General features: G+C 53.0%; 1 protein-coding gene across 1 annotated transcript; it reads right to left on the bottom strand.

Moving 5' to 3' along the window:
* Window positions 1–3796: 3796 nt before the first annotated feature.
* GATA1 (GATA binding protein 1) lies at window positions 3797–6643 on the bottom strand (the record flags this gene model as incomplete). Its single annotated transcript, XM_079911669.1, has 5 exons — window positions 6409–6643; window positions 5525–5902; window positions 5270–5415; window positions 4611–4736; window positions 3797–4165 (listed from the first exon to the last, which is right to left on the bottom strand). The coding sequence occupies exons 1-5, from the start codon at window positions 6626–6628 to the stop codon at window positions 3797–3799; spliced, it is 1239 nt and encodes a 412-aa protein (XP_079767795.1). The 5' UTR covers window positions 6629–6643.
* Window positions 6644–15909: the final 9266 nt, after the last annotated feature.

Here is a 15909-nt window from a genome sequence, read left to right as displayed (position 1 = left end):
TGTCGAGTGGGGGCTACTCTTCATTGTGGTGCACGGGCTTCTCATTGCAGTGGTTTCTCTTGTTGTGGAGCACGGGCTCTAGGCGCGCAGGCTTCAGTAGTTGTGACACTCAGGCTCAGTAGTTGTGGCGCGCAGGCTCAGTAGTTGTGGCACATGGGCTTAGTTGCTCCGCGGCATGTGGGATCTTCTCGGACCAGGGCTCGAACCCATGTCCCCTGCATTGGCAGGCAGATTCTTAACCACTGCGCCACCAGGGAAGCCCCAATACATGTTTCTTACTCATACAGAATCCACTGTGAATATTTATTACTGGTCATTCATGGACCCAGGCAACTTCCATTTTGCAGTTCTGCTCTCCTCTGAGCCCTTGGAGTTCTCACTATTCAGCAGGTAGATGGGGAAAGAGAAAGTGGGGGACTGTGTGAGAGACTTCTAGGGGCCAGGCCTGGAAGTGTGATATGTCACTCCCACACACAGGGAAGCTCCAGGTGTTTTTATACTGGTTCATTTCTGGATGTCTCTCAAGTCAGAGGTTCCTGTGGAGGGTGAGAGCGGGGTTTTCTGTACCAGCTCAGGACACAAGTTCCTGCTGGGACTCAGAGGGCGGTCCCACGCAGGGTCAGGACAGAGATCCTGTGCAGAGGTAGGACACTGTCACCTTCAGAGATTCAAGTTAGTGTTTCTACTGTTGGCTCAGGACAGTAGCTCCTATGCAGGGTGAGTGTGGGGCTTCTGGGACAAGCCCAGGGCAGGGGCTGTCATAGAGAGTCACAGGGCTTCCTGTGCAGGGTCAGGAGAGTATTTCCAGAGGGGAAGGTTAGGAGTTCCTGTAAAGGATCAGGTAAGAGTTTCCTATAAATGAGGCAAGTTAAGGATTTCTGTTGAGAGTCAGGAAGAGGTTTTCTGCAGAGAGTCTGGTCAGAAGTTCCAGTACAGTTGTATTCAAGGCTTCTTGTAGAGGGTCAGGGCCATGGAGCTAACACAGGATGAGGATGAGAAGCCCTGTACAGTGTCTGGGAAGGAAGTCCTGTGCCAGGTCAGGCCATAGGTGCCTGTATCGGATGAGATATGGGCTTAAAGTAGAGGGTCAGGACAGGCGTCCCTGACACAGGGTCAGGAAAGGGTTTTCTGTGTAAGTTCAAGACTGAGGTTCATGTTGAGAGTTAGTCCATGGGTTCCTTCGTACTCTACGGGGTGGGTCACGAGATCAGGATTGTTGTGCAGAGTGACATCGTCAGGAGTCGTCAACCGTGGAGGCAAGGGCTTCTACACTCAGTCTAGATTTTCTACACTCACTAGATTTTCTTGTGAGCAAAGTATTTTAAAAATGCTACCTGGAGGGCACAGCTCCAGTACAGTGTGAGGACGAGGTGTCCTGTCCAAGGTCAAGACAGGATTCCTATAAAGAGATTGAGGCTTGGGGAAAGGGTCAAGACAGGCATTTCTGTTAGGGGTGGTACAGGGACTTCCTTACAGTGTGAGCTCAGAGATTCCTAACCAGAGTAAGGCATAGGTTCCTGTGCCATATGGGAGGACTGGGGTTACTCCTGTGCAAGGTGAGGGCTGGTGTTCCTGTCCGGACTCAGGATGGGTTTCCTGTTGATAATTAGAGAAAGGTTTCCCTTAGAGTTCCAGAACCAGATTCCTGTACCAGGCTAGGGCACCCGTTCTTATAGGGAGTGAGGACTGGGGTTCCTGAACAAGGTGGGGCCAGGCACATTTCCACACAGGTTCTGAGAGGGGTTTCTTTTTTAAAAATATTTATTTATTATATTTGGTTGCACCGGGTCTTAGTTGCGGCAGGTGGGCTCCTTAGTTGCGGCATGCAGGCTCTTTAGTTGTGGCATGCGAACTCTTAGTTGCAGCATGCATGTGGGATCTAGTTCCCTGACCAGGGATCGAACCCGGGCCCCCTGCATTGATAGCGTGAAGTCTTAGCCACTGGACCACCAGGGAAGTGCCCTGAGAGGGGTTTCTGTTCAAGACGAAGACAGGGGCTCCTCCAGGGTAAGAGGGCTGGGATTCCATGGGGCAGCCAGGCAGGAGGCTTTTACAGGACCAGGGCGCGCTCCTGTAAGGAGTGTGGACTACTGTGATTCTCGAGTGGGCTAGTGTGGTGACTTGCTGAAGGGGTGCTGTTCTGTTGAGGACAGCTGCTCACGCATACTGTGTTCAGGATGTGCGGGCCCACAGTCCCCACCTCTGGGGCTTCAGGGGGAGAAGCTGTAAAGAGAAGCAGCCCAGTTAAGTGTGAGCAAGGCTCACTTTGGTAGGGGAGGGTCGCCCATCTAAAATCCACTTCTTAAACTCAGCGTGGTCAGGGCAAGTTCTGAGCCTCAGTTTTTCATTAGTAAAAGGAGCATGAGTGTACTTTCCTTAGTCTTTTTTTTTTTCAGGTATTCATGAACTAAAGCAACTGAAGCCTCTCAGCATTGCCGACCCACAGTGAGCACTCAGTTAAAGGCGCTGCTTGCTGTTAGGAGCCGTTGGGAAGCCTGAGCCATGGAGCCTGGCTAACCCTGTGCCATCAGCTGTGTGGCCTCGGGTGAACCACTTAACCTGTCTGGCTTAGGATGTCACCTGACTGGGTGACTGTTTCTGTGGAAGCGTTTGTTAAATGGAAGTACAGATGCCACTCTGGGGGGAGCAGTTTACCCAGGTGAGTAGGTGCATTGGGGAGGGAGATGGTACTGTGGGGAGCTCCCCGACCTCCAGGGTCTAAATATCACCCCCAGAGGCTATTTTGTCCTCCTAATCTACCCCTCTCGTTCTCTACCATTTCCCACAGGGCTGCAGGCTGAGCTGGGCTGAAAGAGATAAGAGATGAGTGACAGGAAGGCCCATGGACAACCTCATGGTCCCATACTGGCCTTCTGACCTTCTTGACAGCTACCATTCCTGCCCCACCCCTTCCTCCCTTTCCTGTCCTCAGCATGTCTAATGTCCCTTGGAAGAGGGTCCCTAGCTTACACCAACTGAAACTATACATGTTAACACTTCAATAAATATGTGTACACAGGGCTGCTCCCATTGTCAGCCACTTAGAGACACTGACATGGCCCACACCACACAATACGCTCACATACACACACAGACTTGCACAGAAATACTTTCATCACCAGACCCACAGAGACATCCTGACACGCAGACCCTCACGGTCACACTGTTATGCCTCACACACTGTCACACAGTAGTTCTTGTTCAACTTTCCAAAATGTGTATGGATCCACTTCTGTGCCCAGTGCATATGCTGTCGTGCTGTCTCAAAGGTCACCCCGAGTGGTGCACAACCCCATGTGTTTCCTCAGCACACGCTGTCACGGGCACACCTCCACGTCTGCTCACACAGTCACCCGTGCCTGGCCTCTTGCAGGCATCTGGAGTCACGCACATCGTTTCATACAGCCTCATCCCTACTGCCCGCTGCACACCAGCTCTCACCACGACGTGTGGCTGCATGTGCTGTCTCATACAACCTGGACGCCGTCACACGCGGTGTCACATATTCTGTCACAATCGTGAAGCGTTGCGTGCCATCTCACATGGTCATACACGGCAGCCACACACTGTCATCAAAGAATCACGGACACTGATACACAACCCCCCACCACTGTTCTTTATTTAGTCCCACACAGACTCACACATTCAGTTTCAGGACTCTGGTGGTTTTATTTTACAAAAGCTTTGAATGTCCACGCCAAGGCTTGTCTGGGGCCCAGAGGGTTGGGTTGGACAGACATCTGGCTACAAGAGGGGAGGGACACCAACCCCTGCCCTGAGGCCATGCTCTGTGCCCTCATGAGCTGAGTGGGGCCACCACAGTGGTGGTGGTGGGAGGCATGGGGCCTGTGGGGAAGGAGCCTGTGGGTGAGCCCAACAGGGGCCCTGGGAAAGGCATGAGGTGGCTAACAGGCCCTGACAGCACCACGGGGCCCAGGCCTTGGTAGAGGTGGGCAGTGCCAGGTGGGCCCAATGTCAAGCCTGAGGCCACCTCCCCACAATTCCCACTACTGCTGCCCCCAGCCACCACCATGAAGCTGCCAGCTGGCCCTTCAGCTGCTCCTGTACCTCCTAGACTCGATCCCCGTTTCTTTTTTCCTTTTCCAGATGCCTTGCGGTTTCGAGTCTGGATACCATCCTTCCGCATGGTCAGTGGTCGGTTCACCTGCCAAGAGGGAGGCCATGGGTGTTTCCCAACTCCACATCTTGCCTCTACGTCTCCTCCAGGGATGCTCTCTCCACCCCACTTCTTAAGAATAGGGAATTGGTTCAAGGACTAGGGAGTGCGCCCCTGGTGTGGCACAGGTATCGTCCTCAAGAATCCCGAGGTTGTGAGGCCCTGAGCTTGGCAAGCCTTTCAGGCTAATGGGAGCTGCCCCTGGTCTAGGACGGGGGAGTGGAAGTTAGCTGATGGCCAAGGGAGGAGGAGGGAGGAGGGAGCAGGAGGAAGAAAGGAGATGAAGGAGTGGAGGAGAGAGGGGTGGGGAAGGTGGAGGGGGCATGGAGGAAGAGGGAGGAGAATAACAAATGGAGAAGGGAAGAGAGAAGGGAGGAGCAGAAGGAAGGGAAGCGGGAGGAGAGGAGGGAGGCTCCGAGGGGCCCCGGGGCACCTGGTGTAGCTTGTAGTAGAGGCCGCAGGCATTGCACACAGGGTCGCCACTGGCGTTTCTCCGCCACAGCGTGGTGGTGGTTGTCTGGCAGTTGGTGCACTGGGTACCTGCCCGTTTGCTGACAATCTGGGGGAGAGAGAATGTGAGGATGAGCACACTGGTGGGTGGAGGACTAAAAGAGGTGAGGGTCAGGTTAAGGCAGGGTTTCTGACAGGGCGAAGGCTGGGGGTTCTGTGTGGGTGAGGACAGGACTTCCTGGCCGGGATAGGGATTTTGGGTATTATACGGGGGAATACACCAGTAGTACCCAATTTTGGCCATCCACTGGAATCACTTGGGGAGTTAGAAACAGTCCTGTTGCCCAGACGGCATCCCAGACCAATTAAACCAATACATGTGGGGAGGGCCCCAGGCCCTAGTGGTTTCGAAGTGCCCCAAGGTGATCCCAGTGTGAAGCCGAGGATGAAAACTGCAGTGCAGGGAGAGGATGGGGTTCCTGCTTGCAGACTGTGAGGATAGGTTGAGGATAGGCGGTCCCATACAAAGCTGGCTTCCTTTGTGGATGGGGAAGGGGTGGGGGATGTGGGTTCTTGTAGAGCATGAGGACTGGAATCCCTGCACAGGGTGAGCACAGCGGTGGAGGCAGGCCTGGGTCTTACCAGGCGCTTCTTGGGCCGGATGAGGGGCCTGTTCTGCCCGTTCATCTTGTGATAGAGGCCACAGGCGTTGCACAGGTAATGGCCCGTCCTGTCCCGCCGCCACAGTGGGGTGGCCGTTGCTCCGCAGTTCACACACTCTCTGGCCTCTGGTGGGGTGGACAGAGGGGAAGAGGGAGCCAGGCTCAGTCCAGCTTCGCCCTAGACCACCACCCCCCCACCAACCTCCACCTCCCAGTCCCTTTTAGAGAACCTCACCACAGGGGGTTAGGGGCAGAGTTCCACGAAGCTTGGGGGAGGAATAGGCTGCTGGATTGAGGGGGCTCCCAGTGGGAGAAAAGAAGGTACTGGAAAAGTCAGGGCCCCCATAGGCACTGCTGGGGACCGGAATTGATGAAGGCAGTGCAGGCCCCAGTGTCAAGAGGTCTGGACTCAGCCGCTCTGTCTTTAAGGTCTCCAGGAAACTGCCGCCGCCTTTCCCATCCAGATCTTCTGGGGCCTGGGGAGGGGAGTCCTCGCGGGTGGGGCATGCAGTCGAGGCAGGGTAGAGCCCGGTCTTGCCATAGGCCCAGCCAGCATATGGTGAGCTCCCTGGGATGCCTTCCATACAGTTGAGCAGTGGGTACACCTGAAAGACTATTGGGGGGTATGGAAAAGGAGGAGGAAAGAAGAAGAGCAATCAGTCTAAAGTCATCTTGCTTTCAGGGTCTAATGATGCCCAAGAGCCCCAACATGGTGGCCAAGTTTCCAACCTTTCTGCAGGTGACCAGAATAGCTACTGGCCATTGGGTGACTCCTGGGTCCTGAGCCCCACTGGTCACTCTGGCAACTGAAATAACCTCCAGCCATTTCCAAGTGGGCTTTGAGGATGACTTGTTGGGATTTGGAGCCCATAGATCAGTTGGCAACTCGGGCCACCACCTACTTCCATCATTACTTCCCAGTATAGCTATCCCAAGATGGCAGGCTGGGGAGCATTGGCATTCCCAGGTCTGGACTTAACTAGGGGTCAGCACAGCCACGTGAAGGCTTCCGGCCATTTTCAGGATGACTTCTTAGTAGGATTCTGCCTTAGCTAAGGGTCTCCATGGCAACCCCAATAACACAGAGCCAGTGCCAAGACAGCTACCCAAAGAAGTTACCTGGGGAGTGTCTGTAGGCCTCAGCATCCCTGTAGTAGGCCAGTGCAGCAGCTGCAGCCGTGGCGGTGCTGGGGGTGGTGGAGGAGGCTGCTGTATCCAAGCCCTCAGGCCCAGAGGGGAAGAAGACCCCCGATTCTGGTGGTGAGGACACCAAGGCAGGGTCCATAAACTGGGGCAGGGGCTCGGAGGTCCCCAGGGCCCCGAGGCCAGGGAACTCCATGGGGCCTCTGGGGTTTGACCTGTGAGAACAGGAGGGGTCCTCAACACAGAAGCCCTCCTCTCCCCTCTCCACCCCTTCTTCCCTCCTTTCTCCCTCTTCCCACTCCATCTCCTCAATCCTCTTATCCCCCCTTTCCATCTCCCTAGTACCCTCCTCTTGCCTCCTCTCCCCCTCCTCTTCCTCTCTCCCCTCCCTCATCTCTCCCTTATCTTCCACTCCATCCTCTCACTCCCATCCTGCTCCTTTCCCCTTCTTCCTCATTTATCTTTCCTCTCCTCCTCTCCCTCTTCTGTACCCTCCTCTTCCTCCTCTTCCCTTTCTTCTCCTCGCCCTCCTCCCTCCCCCGTCTCTCCCTCCTCCCTCCTCTCAGCTGCCCTTCTTTCTCCTCTTCCCCTTCTTCCTTCTCTTTCTACTCCTGCCTCCCTCCCTCTTCTCTCTTCTTCCCCTCTTCCTCTCCCCCTCCTCCTCTTCTCCCTGGTCCCCCTTCTCTCCCTCCATCTCTTCCTCCTCCACCTCCCCTTTGCTCAGCCACCTCCCCCCTTCCCCTTTCTATATCTGCTCCACTCCTCTCTCCTTCTCCTCCCTTTCCCTCCCCTCCCATCTTTTGTCTTCATCCTTCTCCTCTCCCTCCCCTTCTGCTCATCTCTTTCTCCCTCTCCTCATTTTCTCCTCTCCTCCTCCTCCTCCTCCTCCGCTTCCTCTTCTCCCCTCTGCCCCCACACTTTCTCCCCTGCGCCTCTAAAAGAATCGAGGTGGGGTAGGCTGGGGTGTGGAGCCAGAGTCCCTTGAACTCCTTGGTCACCCCCCGGACCTTGGGGTTCACCCTCCTGTGCTCCCCAACTTCATCCCTATCTGTTGCATCTTGCCTTCTGACTTTCTCAGAAACCCCATGGTTTCCGGCTTGACTCTCCCCTCCCCCACCTCCGTTGGGTCTGCAGACGGAGGGCCCCTCAGTTCCTCCCTGCTCCATGGGGGGGTCAGTACCCCCACTGCTTATCTCTGCCATCCCCGCCCAACTTTTGAAATCACCCCAAGGCCACTGGCTTCCTCTGAGGAGGGGGACAGGTGGGAGGTGTTCCCTCTACCCATACCCTGTCCCCTGGGGAGGTCTGCCATAGTTCTGCTTTCAAGTTCCTTCAGTCCCCACCATCCTCAGGCCTCAGTTTCCCTATCTGCCGGATAGGAGGTGGTGACAGCGCTCGAGCTAAGACTTAGGAGAAGGCAGCTTGGTCTCTCTGCCCATTTGCCTCTGTCCTTCCCTGTGTGTATCTCTGTCTCCCTGTGTCTCTTTTTTCCTGACCCTGTTTCTTCTCAAGTCTGGCTCTCTGTATTTCCCTCCCATTTTTCTATGCTACCATGATACATCTTGCTCTCTCTTTCTGTGCTTTTATAAATGTTTAATGTTTTTCCTCCTCCCTTTCTCTGTCCTCCCATGTCTCTGTCTGATTGTCTCTCTCCTTTATCTCTCTTTTTATCTCTTTGTTTCTCTATCTCTTTCTTTGCTCTCTGTATCTTTTTCTGTTTCTCTTTTTCCCTCTCCATTCATCTCTCTGAGTGTCTGTACATCTCTCCCACTCTGTTTCTTTCTGCTTGTTTGTCTCTTCCTTAGTCTCTCTCTCTGGCTCCTCTGGCCTTATTTCCATGTCTGTCTGACTACTCACGTACCCATGAACACACCCTCCTGCACACAGCCCCATATGAAGAGGCAAGAAACCTACCCCTGCCCCTGACTTGCCCAGTGAATCTGAAGGCCTTGGTCTCCCTGTCTGTAGGGTGGAGTAACAAATATAGAGAAGACCATCTTCCTCCGCTTATGTGACCCATTGTATAGACAGGCTAAGAGTTGGGCCCAGGGTTAGGGGTTGTGCTGGGCTAGAGATGGATCTGTCAGTGTGCCCACCACCAACCTCCTCTAGGGTCCAGGGCACCTGCTGTCTCTCCCTAGGGAGAGTGTCTTGCCTCCTCATCTCCTCATCCATCTCTTTCCTCTCTGTCTCGCCATGATTCTATCTGTATCTCTCTCTGAGTTCCTGTCTCGCTCTCCTTTTCTGTTCCTGGGTCTCCCCCTCTTTCTTGTCTCTCTGTCTCTCTTACTCTTTCTTTGAGTCTCTGTTTTTCTTCTTTCTCTTCATGTCTCTGTCTTTTGCTTCTTTTCTCTCTCTCCATCTCTCTTTGTTCTTTCCTCCCTTCTCTCTGTCTCTGTTTGTCTCTTACTCTTTTTGTCTCTATCACCACTCTTCCTTTATACCCTCATTCTCACCTCACCACCACCCCCAATCTCCCTCCAGCCCCACTGCCCCCCGTCCCTGCACCTTGTACCTTGGTGGGTCCAGGACTGCCCACCCCTCCCATGGCAGGGGCCCAGCCCCGCCACCCCCAGTTATCACTCTCCAGACAGAGATAAAGTTTATCTCGAGGCTGGGGGATATGAAAGCTCCTTATCAGCTGCCCCACTAGAGTAAGTGCTGCCCCAACGGGCAGCAGGCAGCAGGCCGGCACCCTCAACTCTCCTTCCGCCCGGCCCCTCACCCCAGGTAACGTCCCTATCCCAGCCCTCAAGGGAGGGTCCCTCGGGACTGAAGGGAGCAGAGCTGGGATATGGGGGCAGATAACTCTTGGGAGAGTTTGAGGTGGAGTTTGAGGATTAGGTATGGGGGTGAGGAGTCAGAGTTTGGAGAACAGCTGTGGAGTTTGGGGTAAGCAGATATGGGTTTGAGGAGCAGAGAAGGATCTGCTTGAAAGGTCCCATTTGGGGATCAGAAATAAGTTGGGAAAGCAGAGACAGGGTTGGGGATCAGAGCCAAAGTTTGAGAGAAAGTTGAGAAGCTGGAGATGTAGTTTAGGGGTCGGGGTGGATTCCAAGAGTCATGGAAAAGTCTGAGGGTCCAAGTCTGAGGGGAGCGGAGGTGGAATTTGGACAGGCAGGCAGAAATGTGTCTGATGATTAGAGATGGCTTATGGGAGCACAGGAGGAGTTTGAGAACAGAGATAAAATTGGAGTACAGAAAGAGTTGGGGCCAGAGAGGACACCTGGGGGGACACAAAAATATTTGGGGGCTAGGATGGGGTTTAGGGAAGGCAGACATGAGGATTCATGTGACAGAACAGATTTTGGGGGGGTAGACTTGGTGTTTGGAGTGACAAAGGGTTGGGGCAGAGATGGTTTTAGGGGATCAGAGAGAAGTCACAGGGAAGAAATATGGGGTTTGAGAGGTGGAGATGGGGGTAAGAGCGTGGAGCTAGGGTTTGGCAGGCAAGAGACAGGTTTGGGGCGTCAGAGAGAGGATTGGGGGCAGAGACAAGGATGTTGTGGAGTAGACAAGGGCTTGGGGAGCAGAAATAGGTATGGGGGGGACAAGAGTGAGCCTTTGTGGAGAATTCAGAGACAGAGACAAGTTTGGGCGAGTGAAAGTCAGATTTGGGGCAGAGGTAGGATTTGGCAGGATGAAAGCATGTTTCAGGGGTCAGAGGTGGGGTATGGTGGGCAGACTTAAGGGATCGGGGGAGCATAGATACCTTGGAAGGAGTGGATGGGAGGCAGGGCAGAGAGAGGTGGGGTTTGGGGAGTAGATTTGGGGTAGAGATGGGGATTGGAAAGACAGAGGTGGTCTGGAGGAGCTGTCAGGGGATTCAGGGGTGGTAGACACTTTGGGGACCAGTGGTGGGTTGGGGAGCCTAGAGCAAGCTGGGGGAATAGCCTTGAAGTAAGGGGCAGCAGGCCCAGGCTTTGCCTTGCTGGGGGCTCTTGAAGGGCTGAGACTGACCTGGGCTGGTTGGTGCGGAGGGTTCAGCTGCTTTGGGGATGTGGCGAGCTCAGTGTGATCCCAGGGGGTGTCCTGGCTGGCCTTGGCCTTTGAGGCTCCCTTCCTCCTTCCCTCCCTCCCTCCCCTCTCCCTCCTCCCTCCTCCCCAGGGAGTGGCTGGTGCCCCAGTGGGTGGGGCGGGCCAGGGGAGGGGGCGGGCCCCCCTCCTGGTGGGGCACCTCTTGGGCAGTGGGGGCCTTCCTCCACCCCACCTGCCCACCTCATGGATTCTTGGACCCTGTTTGACTTGGGCTTCTGTGGATTTCAGTGTCCAGCCAAACAAAATGGGCTGAAGCCAAGATAAAATGAAAATAGCAGATGTGGTTTCATGACCTCTCGGCTTTTCAGTGAGTGTTTGTAAAGCCCCTACTGTGTGCTTAGCCAAGTGTGGGCTGGGCCCTTATGTATGTGTCTTCCTGGCCAAAGGGAGAGGAGGTATGTGACTGTACCCATTTTGCAGGTGACAAGAATGAGGCTCAAAGAGGTTTGGTGGGAATTTGAATCAAGATGTCCATGGGACATCTTCAGGACCCAGGCCCACCCTGGGGACCAGGCCAGGACTGGCGGGAGACAGAGGCACATTCACTCAGCGCCCCACTTGGGGCTTACGCCAGCTCCGGCCTGCCCTGGGGCAGCAGATAAGTCTTATCAGATGGAGGCCAGTGTGGCTGTTGGCTCCGTGGTGGTAACAGGCTGTCTTGGGATGGGGGGCGGGGCTCGGTGGGGGACACCCAGGGACAGCGGCCTCAACTTCTTGCCCGCCATGCGGCGTTGGAGGCGGGAAACAGGTGGGACTTGGGGCTGGTTCCTCTGTGGACCCTTGAGTAGGATAGGGTGGGGGAAGGGAAGGAGGATTGAAGGGATAGAGAAGGGAGAGAGGCAGAGAGACAGAGAGATGGGAATGGGGAGATGCAGATAAACAGAGAGAAAGAGACCTAGAGCTGGGAGGAGACAGAGGGCACAGAAAGGAATGAGAGACAGAAGGGTGAGAGATGCACAGAGAGAGCCGGAGACAGTTACGGACAGATAGAAAGAGGGGCAAAGAGAGCGGGAGGCAGGTAGAGATGGACAGAAGGGGAAAGGTAAAGCCTGAAAGTGACAGAGGCCAAGGATACAGGTGGAGAAACTGAGAAGGGAGAAAAAGATGATGTAGAGAGGGGGACAGAGACAGAGATTCAGAAACAGAGAGTCTGAGAGGAAGTCCATGAGACCCCAGGTAGCAGCCTGGGGTATGCCCTGGGCAAGTGGTGCCAGGGTGGGGTGGGAGGGGGTGTGGATTGATGTGGACCCATGTGGCCTGTGGCTCTGCCCTCAACTTGCTGAGAGGGACCTCCAGAGAGTCACTGGACCCCTGCGCCTCAGTCCCCACCTTGTTGCCCTGTCCTGCCTCCCCCAAATAGTAACAATGGTGACAAGGACCAGTGTCTCATTGCTGACACAGACCTGTGCCTGGCCTGTTCTGGGCACTTTCCCCATGTAAAATCATTGAACACACATGTATGTAGTAGGTGTCCAACTTGGGTCCCTGTAGTGGGTAAGACTAACCAGTCAATGGCCCTGGGACTCCATGGGACAGGGAGCTCCCCTGACCACCCATTCTGTAGATGAGGAGACTGAGACCCACCAAGGGCAGAGGGCAAGGATGGAGCCCTGGGTCAGTAGGGTCTGCTCAGTCACTGGCCCACCCCAGAGGGAGTTTACCATCCTCATCTTACCTCTCTGGGCCTCAGTGTCCTCATATGCAAAATGGGAGATTTGAGGAGGAAAGAGAGCAAGGCCATTTATTGAGCTCCTGCTCTGTGCCCCACTCTGTGCCAAGCCCTTGTCAGTAAGAACAAGGACAAAGACTCCTCTGACTCAAGTGGCGATGGTTTCAGGACATCCACTCTGGAGCCAGTCCACCCTCATTTATAGGCTGCCCTTATCACCGACTGGCGTGTGGCCTTGGGTGAGTTACTGTCCCCTCTGGACCTCAGTTCCTCATCTGAAGAGATGGGGTAATAATAGCGGCTACTCCATAGGGTGATTAGGGTGACTAAATGAGATTTAATCCATTAAGTGATTTTAACTCATTTGATTCTGAAATCTCAATAAATATTAAGTATTCTTATTTATTCATTGAGTACCTACTGTATACGAAGGATAGTATTTGGCCCTTTTTTATCAGCACTACTACTAATTTTAGTACTAATGCTAATAATATGCTGACACCAATACCAGTACTAATTCTAATTACTACTATTCTAATATTGATATGAGCACTAATGCTAGTTTTCATAGTGACAGTAATAATAATACTAACTGTAATCTAACACGAGTACTTTATGAATATTAATACTAATTCTAGAACTAATATTCATTTTAATTCTATCAACAACGCTAATGGTAATAATAATAATAATTCTGATACTAATACTTTTCCTAGCATTAATATAATAACAACAGCAGCATTATTTTGCCCTGCCACCCTAGGCACTGTGCTAAATGTTCTTCATGCATAATTTTATCCTATTCTCACCAGGTCCTTGTGGTATAAGTGCATATAATTGCCCCCATCTTCTAGACTGGGAGTAGATGCAGAGAAATGATGTTCGTCTAAGGCCCTGGGTTCTTGTCTCAGCTCTGACTGATTTGTTGCATGATTCCTGGGGAGGCCACCCTCTGAGCCTTAGTTTCTTTGCCTGGAAAATGGGTATAATCATAGAATCCACCTCAAATGTTGTTGAAAGGCCACTCAACACAGGGCCTGCCTGCACGCCATAAATGGTGAGCTCTGTAGTGGTAACTCTCCTCATTGTTACTATTACTAGAAATAGCGGTTGCAATGTTGGGATGAGGTAGGGAAAGCTGCCCCCCCTTGGGAAGGGCAGGCTGGAGGCATGTCTCAGACAAGGGTTTGGCTGCTGGACCTACAGTCCATTTCTTCATAACTGGAGCAGAGAAAGGGCTCAGGAAGGGAAGTAAAGGGTGGGGAGTGGGGGCCTCAGGGCTCTGCCTCCATCAAGGGCCAAAACCCTGTGGCTCTGAGGCCAGGCCTCACCCCATTCCCTCCCCCATCCCTGTGGAGGGGGCATAGGCCCAGAAGCCTGTGGCGGCAGTTCAGCCAGCAGGGAGGCAGCTGGGAGTGGGCAGATAAGGGAATCGGCAGGGCCAGGCCAGGCTTTGGGGGAGACCGACGAGGGTGGGGGCAGGGGTGGGGGTGGGTGTTTGGGCCAAGCATCCTTTCCATCAGGCCTCCATTTGAGACTCAGCCCCAACGGCCTTTCTTCCCCTCTCTTCCCGGAAGCCTTCCCTGACTTGTTCCCTCCCTCCTGGCATCTTCTGGGGCTCCAGAGCTTGGTCCAAGCCCATGGCATTTGGATTATTCTTGTCTAAATCCTACTTGGTCATGGTGTATAATCCTTTTATATGTTACTGAATTCTATTTACTAGTATTTTGTTGAAGATTTTTGTATCTATATTCAAAAGAGATACTGGTCTATAGTTGTCTTTTCTAATTATGTCTTTGGTTTTGGTATGAAGTAATGATGGCCTCATAAGTTCATTCCCTTTTATTGCCAAGTAATAGTCCATGGAATCGATATACTATAGTCTGGTTAACCATTCATCTGCTGATGGACATCTGGGTTGTTTTCAGTCTTTTTCTTATTACAGCAAACCTGTAACTTACAAACTCATATGTCTTTCTCTGTGTACACACACGTGGAAGAGTTTTTTCCTGGGGCAGGGGATACCAGTCTATCCATCCATCCACCTACCCAACCATTTATCCATCCACCCATCCACCTACCCATTCATTTATCCACCCATTTGCTGTCCTTCCTTCCTTCTTTCCTCCCTTCCATTCTTTCCTTCCTTCCTTCCATAAATCATCTATCTCTAGGCATATAACATCTGGGTCCAAGACAAGCTGTTTTGTAAAAATAGGCAGGAAACCTGCTACAGCCTTTGGCAAAGCCTTTCGTGTGCTGAAACTCACATCCTTAACCATCCTCTATTCCCAACATTTTGGGGGCTCCCTGGGGGGAGTTTACTCAGAGGGCATGGCTGAACTACCACCTGGAGACTGTTTAGAGACCAGAGTCCACAGGACTAGGGGCTCCCTCACCTCCAGGAGATCCTCATATGTACTCCTTCATCCATCTCTTATTTGCTCAGGGACCGTACTCTCCCCTTTCCTCTTTTCCGGCCTCATTTGCTGTTTCCTCCTCTTGTTCCAGAACTCTAAATGTCCCTGGGCCTCTTCTCTAGTTGACATTTTCTCTCTTGGTGAACTCATCCAGTCTTCGTCTTCAGAGTATCTCCAGAATCTAACCATTTTTTTTATCACCTCCCCTGCCAGCACCAGGATCGCTCACCTGGACAACTGCAGTGGCCTCCTCCTCAGGGTCCCCCAGCTTCCACCCTCAACCCTGCAGTCTATTTTCCTCACAGCAGCCAGAGGAAGCCTGTTAAATCCTAAGTCAGATCATGGACCTCCTCTGCTCAAGACCCTCCTGCGGCTCCCCTGTCATTCAGAGTAAAACCCAGAGTCCTCTCCATGGCCCGTGAGGCCCCACGTGATCTGTGCCTCCACTTCTCCCACCTCACCTCCTGCCGCTCCCCCTCACTCACTCTGCTCCGCTGCACAGCCTCCTCCTCTCTGTTCCTCACACATATTAGCCACGGCCCCTTCATGCCTCAGGGCCTTTGTACTGGCTGTACTCTCTGCCTGGTATGCTCTTCCTCCAGCTATTGGCGCGGCTCCCTCCCTCATCTCTTCAGGTCTGTGCTCAAATGTCTCCTTAGTGAGGTTTCCCCTGACCATCCCATTACACATTGGAAACTGCCCCAGTGATTTTTATCTGTGTCACCACTTTTCCATATTTTCTTTTTCTCCAAAGCACTTATCCTCTAACACCCTTGATATTTTCCTTACTTAATATTATTTCTTTTCTGTCTCTCCCACTAGAATGGCAGCTCCACAAACATAGATGTGCTTATCTCTTCTGTTCAACACTGTGTCTCCAATGCCTGGAACAGGGCCAAGCACGCAGTAGGTGCTCAATGTATGTTTATTGGTTGGTTGACTGAGTAAATGGTGGGGGAAGGGAACAGAAACAGAGGAAATTTTTTCTTGTCCCATCTGTCTACTCTGTCAGGAGCTGAGCCTCAGTTGAGATGAGTCTAAATGTACCAGATCCAAAGGTAGAAAGTGCCACATTCCCCGGGGATGAGACCAGCTAAGGCGCTCCAGGACAAGGTAGTATCTCATCTGGGCTGTGAAGGCCCCATGGGAATCACAGAGATCTTGGGGTTCAGTCAAGCCAATGTGGTGGAGGAAACAGCAGGCAGCACTTGGAAGGAGTGAGATGAATCAAAAAGGGTGAAAAAGGATGGGCTCACTGACAAGGAGAAATCTGTCAGGGGCCTTGAATCCGAAGGCGATGACCCTAAATTTGGTCCTCAACGATGTCATACCCTGGTCACTGACCCCCAA

This window comes from Stenella coeruleoalba (assembly GCF_951394435.1).
Source record: "Stenella coeruleoalba genome assembly, chromosome: X".
Classification (NCBI taxonomy): Eukaryota; Metazoa; Chordata; class Mammalia; order Artiodactyla; family Delphinidae; genus Stenella; species Stenella coeruleoalba.
Note: the sequence above shows the minus strand (reverse complement) of the source record. Positions and strands in the feature narration are given on the sequence as shown.